We start from the raw sequence: 5,000 nt of genomic DNA on the forward strand, positions 1-5,000 counted from the left end.
ATTCCGCACGAACCTCCCAGGAAGATTTAAAGAGTTTCCCCTGTTTGATTTTCCAGCCCGGCTCTTTTCTCTCCCTCTCCTCTTTGTTAACCGCAAACGCTGCTGCTCCCTCCGCTCCTCTTCCCACCTTCACTTCCCGGGGCCGGGACACCCCTCCCGGGGGGCGCCGGGCCGGGACCCTCCAGCCCAGGGGACCCCGAAGCCTGGTCCCAGCGGGCTCGGGCCGGGAGGGAGCGTGAAGCATCCCAAAGCATCCCAAAACACCACCACCTCCCTTCCTCCTCCCTTCTGGGAGCCTGGAAAGTGTTTCTCTAACCAGGCTCTGCGGGAGAGGGCACAGAACTGGGGGCCCTCAGCCCCGCGCTTGGCCTGAGAACCCTCCCTTTAATTCTTAACCCATCAATATTTTATTGGGGTGAAACTTCTATGGGGATGTAATTTAATTAGGACAAATCTGGCGGCTGTTTGGAAGCTGTTAACGACTGGCGGGGTGAAGCGCGAGGTGGCGGATAGTAGGAGAGGAGGGAACTTTATTTGGGTTTGATTTTCTTTTCTGTTATTATTACTATTATTATTCATTCTTTTTGGGCCTCCTCTTGGCGAACAGAGGCTGCTCCTGCTTGTGGCTCCACTCACAATTCGAGGGTTGTGGTTGCTGCTGGGGAGGGGGGTCTCCGTGGCCGAATCGATAGGAGATTGCATTAATTATAATTTCGATTGATACGCTCAAATCTGCTCCTGAACGCTGCAAAAGGCTCTTCCCTCTTCTTCTTTTTTTCGTCCTTTCTTTCCCCCCATTTTTTCCCTCTGCCCCCCTCCCCTTTCCCCTGTTATAGAGCCGGAGAGGAGATGAAAAGGCTTGTAGTTTTAAATTCAATGTGACAGCTCTGGAAAGAGCGGATGATGAATCTCCTATTATTGGATCAGTCTATTTGCCGCTCAATGTCTCTCTGTAATTGGAGCAACATCACTTTAAAGGTTCAGAGAGTAGAGCATTTCTGGTGAAAAATCCCCACAACACGCTGGTGAATGTTTTAAAGGGAAATCTATTAGTGATTTGGAGAGGGGAGGGGACAAGGGGGGGAGAGGGTGGGTTGGAGGGGGGAGGCTGTGTGTCTGTGTAACTCCGGCTGTTGAGTATTTAACCGGGTTTCAGGCGGATCCGTGAGGCCCCCCCCGGTCCCCCAACCCCCTCCCCTGCCCGCCCCGGCCCCCGCCGCCCTCCCCGGGCTGGAGTTCGTATCAAAGCCCCCCTTGTCGTGTTGTGACAGCTCTGATATTGTTTATTGAGGCTGGATGTCAGGTATAATTAGCAATCGATATGGAAAACGCTTGCTCCCCACACTGGCACGTCTCTGACGTCAGGACCGATTAACGTTTCTTATTGGTCCCAAATTCCCCCAGCCTGAGCTAATTATCGGGAGCCCGATGTTGATAAAGTTAAAGCGCCCGGCGCCCTGCAGCATGAGCCCCTCGCCGCGCCTCCTCCTCCGGCAGCAGCACCCCCGGCCCCAGCCGCCCCGCTGCCCGCACCCCCAGCTCCGTCGGCACCCCCCGCGCTAGAGCCGCCCCCATGATGGACAGCCGCATTCTGGAGCATCCCCATGCCCAGTTCGGGGCTATGGTGGGCTTCCCTTACCCGCTCGGTCACCACCACGTCTACGAGCTGGCCGGGCACCAGCTGCAGTCGGCCGCCGCCTCCGTGCCCTTCTCCATCGATGGATTACTGAGCGGCTCCTGCGCCGCCTCCGTGGTCAACCCGGCGCCGTTGATCCCCCCCGGCTGCGGGGGGAGCGGGGACAACCAGCCCTTCAAGCTCGCAGGTAGGAGCGGCCCCAGCCCCGTGTGTCCCCCCCCAGCGCCCCAGCCACCGCTCTCTGCCTGGAGCACGAGGATGGAAACCACCGCCCCCCATCTGCTGATATTGGGGTGTCTGGAGGGGACACAGCTGTGCTGACCCACCCGAGGGGCCGGGCAGAACGTGGTGAGGGGCCCGGGCCAAGCTCCGGGAGCGTCCCCCCCTTCCCACCGCAGTGGGGCCATGCATGTGCCCTGAACAATAGCGGGCCCGGCCCGGAGCCTTCCCCTAAAGTTCATCTCTGGGAGGGGGGCTCGGAGCATACCATTAAAATATATACGTATAAATAATAATGGAAATGACTGGAGTTTAGGGAATCAAGAGCGATAATTATTACATTTTTTTAAAAACCGATTTAACCAAAGGGAAGCGCTCTCCTTCCATTCCCACTGGCCTGTGGCACCGCTATTGTTCAGCTATTAAAACACTCCGTCGCCCCAACATCCTCTTTATTAATCCCGGAGCAGCCCCTCTCTACACCTCAGCCTAAGAAAAATTATTCCTATTGTTACGAATTTCCACACCTGGCAGAAAACGTGAGGAGCGGTGCAGCTCGGGCTGTAAACCCCGGCCTGGGGATGTGTGCATCGGGGAGGCTGCGAGCACCTCAACCCGCACCTACCCATGTTCGGGGGGTCTGCGGGAGGCCCGGGGCAGCCCTGCCCTCGGGTCCCGCTGGAGCCGGGCCCTGAGCTGCTGGGAAAGGGGGGAACTGGGGAAGGGAAACGGGAGTGCTTTTAATTTTTTATTCATTAAACCTTTGGTGGCTGGAGCAAATGCTGGAACTTCTCTCTCTCTCTCTGCCAGCTGAGTGCCTGTGGAGAGCTTCCTTCAGGACTAAATGTTCTGTAAAGTACATTTTCGGAGGAGGCGAGGGCAGATCGGGTTCCTCCCCATTTTTAGCGCAGGTGTGTGAATAATCCCGCTCTTTTTACCAACGCTACCGAGCACAAAAGTTAAAAGGCTCCTGTGAATGGCAGGGAGGGGGGGAGAAGGCCTATCTTCCAGGGAGCTGAGGGTATTTCTGCCTTTTCAGACTCGGGTGACCCGGACAAAGAAAGTCCTGGCTGTAAAAGAAGACGAACCCGCACCAATTTTACCGGCTGGCAGCTGGAGGAGCTGGAGAAGGCGTTTAACGAGAGTCACTATCCGGACGTGTTTATGCGAGAGGCTCTGGCGCTCAGGCTGGACTTGGTAGAGTCCAGAGTGCAGGTAAAACCCTCGTCCCCGCCTCCCTCTGTCCCTGCCCTCTCCCCGCGCCGACCGGCCCCGGGGGGGGCCTTGCAGCCCCGCTCCGGGATGGGCCCTGCGTGCCCGGGCTCGCTACCGCTCTCCCCCGGCCCTCTCCTTTTGTTTCCCTGCCTTGTGCTGGTCCTTGCTGGTTTATTTTCTTCTTATTATTACCTTCTATTTATTCTTTATTCTTAGAAACGAGCCCCGAAAAGTGGCATCACAGTCTGGCTTCCCTAAGCCTTTTTAAAATTATTATTAATATACATATTTTCACTGTAAAATTATTTCTTAAATTAATTAAGGGCGAAAAATTAGCATACAAATACGATGCTTAATCACGGGCTGGGGCATGCTGGACGATGTCAACAAAGCTCGTAGGAGCATCGAGAGCGTGTGGAACTTGTATAACTTAATTTTAACGAGGTGCTCGGGCTCTCGGCCATGCGGGATGGGGTGGGGGAGCTATCTAGTTGCTTCAGTGGATCCTGGAAAATTAAAATGGGAATGGGATGGGGGACGCGGGTGCGATGAGAGTTGCCTGTTGGATGCACAGACGTGCCGCCGTGGCTGCGGGCGGCGAGGCCGAGCTGGTGCCGCTGCTCCGTCTCGCGTGTGGGCTCTGTGTGCGGGGAATACGTCCTCCGATGTACCCCGGGCGGCGAGGACGGTGCTCCCTGGACGAGCTGCCGCCGTCTGCCGCGGTCCCTCCATCCGCTTTGTCTCACGGTGTCTTTCCGATTCGCTGTTCTTTCCCAGCTCCGGCAGCCACCGCTCCGCCGTGCCCAGGGGCCTGTGAGCCTGCGGGGCTCCGTCGCGGCAAGGAGCCGGGATCGGGCCACCGATATCCCCACGGTTCTCCCGAGCTGGGGTCGCTGCCGGCAGCCCCAATGGGCCGAGGCCCCAAGGGCGAGGAGGGGACGCGTAGACTGCCCGGCTGCGGACGCCGGGGAACCGCCGGAACAGAGAGGATTTAATTAAAATTTATTTTTCATTTCCCCCATAATGTTATAACAAACCCGATCTCGGGCTGATTCAACCGCTCTGCTCTGGTGCCCGGAACGGGCAGGGGGCCCAGGCCTCGCTCCTCCCGGGCGAGGCGACACCCCCCTACCTTTGGCCCGCTCATTGTGCTGCGGTTTTATTGCGGTTTGCGCGCTGCTACGGAGGAATGGGGCCAGGCCGCGCAGGCCGAGGCTCTGGCGGGGACTTCTGCACCCCTGGGCTGCCGGGAAGAGCTGGGGGGTGCTACCCCTTCCCCTCCCCGCGGCACTGGTGCGGGCAGGACGCAGCGTGTGTGTGCGTGAGTGTGCATCCTGCTCCTCTTGCTTTTATTTTTCTACCCTGTTAAAGAAGTGTGGATATCTCTTCCTGTCCCCTCCCTTGCTCTCCGCCTCGCAGATGCTCGGTCCTGTGGATGGGGGCTGCCGGCACCTCGAGGGTTGGAGGGGGAGGCCTGATCTTCGCTTCAATCCCTTCGCCCCCCGGCCACCGCGGGGGGCCGGTGCGCTGGGTGTTAATTGCTTCTCGTTGTTCGGTGTGTAGGTCTGGTTCCAAAACCGCCGGGCCAAATGGAGAAAGAAAGAGAACACGAAGAAGGGCCCGGGGCGGCCGGCTCACAACTCCCACCCCACGACGTGCAGCGGGGAGCCCATGGACCCCGAGGAGATCGCCCGCAAGGAGCTGGAGAAGATGGAGAAGAAGAAGCGCAAGCACGAGAAGAAGCTCCTCAAAAGCCAAAGCCGCCACCCACACTCGCCCAGCGCCCTCTCCCTGCACAGCACCCCCAGCTCCGACAGCGACAGTGGCGGTGGGGGAGGCCTCTCGCCCGCCCCGCCCGAGGCCAAGCCCCGCGGGCAGCCCCCGCCGCCTCACCTGCCCTCCGCTGCAGCCGCCCCCTCCGAGCCGCCCC

At 58.8% G+C, this 5,000-nt stretch overlaps 1 protein-coding gene and 2 long non-coding RNA genes across 4 annotated transcripts in view; 1 reads left to right on the plus strand and 2 right to left on the minus strand.

Annotated features, from left to right (window-relative positions):
* LOC115607181 overlaps positions 1-3,093 on the minus strand; it is a 5,528-nt gene extending 2,435 nt beyond the window's left edge. Inside the window, exons 1-2 of the long non-coding RNA XR_003991129.1 lie at positions 2,959-3,093; positions 1,640-1,782 (exon numbers count right to left, since the gene is read on the minus strand). This is a non-coding gene — a long non-coding RNA (uncharacterized LOC115607181). The remainder of the gene's footprint in view (positions 1-1,639; positions 1,783-2,958) is intronic.
* UNCX (UNC homeobox) overlaps positions 1,426-5,000 on the plus strand; it is a 4,701-nt gene continuing 1,126 nt past the window's right edge. Inside the window, exons 1-4 of one of the 2 annotated variants that reach the window (XM_030484118.1) lie at positions 1,428-1,823; positions 2,666-2,766; positions 2,895-3,070; positions 4,634-5,000. The exon at positions 4,634-5,000 is cut by the window's right edge and continues 1,126 nt beyond it. In XM_030484118.1, the coding sequence (XP_030339978.1) occupies positions 2,700-2,766; positions 2,895-3,070; positions 4,634-5,000 (610 nt within the window). In that variant the 5' untranslated portion in view covers positions 1,428-1,823; positions 2,666-2,699. Of the gene's footprint in view, positions 1,824-2,665; positions 2,767-2,894; positions 3,071-4,633 lie in introns of both variants that reach the window. The other variant, XM_030484117.1, reaches the window with a different exon arrangement.
* Positions 4,056-5,000, minus strand: part of LOC115607180 — a 1,061-nt gene continuing 116 nt past the window's right edge. The window contains exons 1-2 of the long non-coding RNA XR_003991128.1: positions 4,964-5,000; positions 4,056-4,771 (exon numbers count right to left, since the gene is read on the minus strand). The exon at positions 4,964-5,000 is cut by the window's right edge and continues 116 nt beyond it. This is a non-coding gene — a long non-coding RNA (uncharacterized LOC115607180). The remainder of the gene's footprint in view (positions 4,772-4,963) is intronic.

Source organism: Strigops habroptila, chromosome 4, assembly GCF_004027225.2.
Source record: "Strigops habroptila isolate Jane chromosome 4, bStrHab1.2.pri, whole genome shotgun sequence".
Lineage (NCBI taxonomy): Eukaryota > Metazoa > Chordata > Aves > Psittaciformes > Psittacidae > Strigops > Strigops habroptila.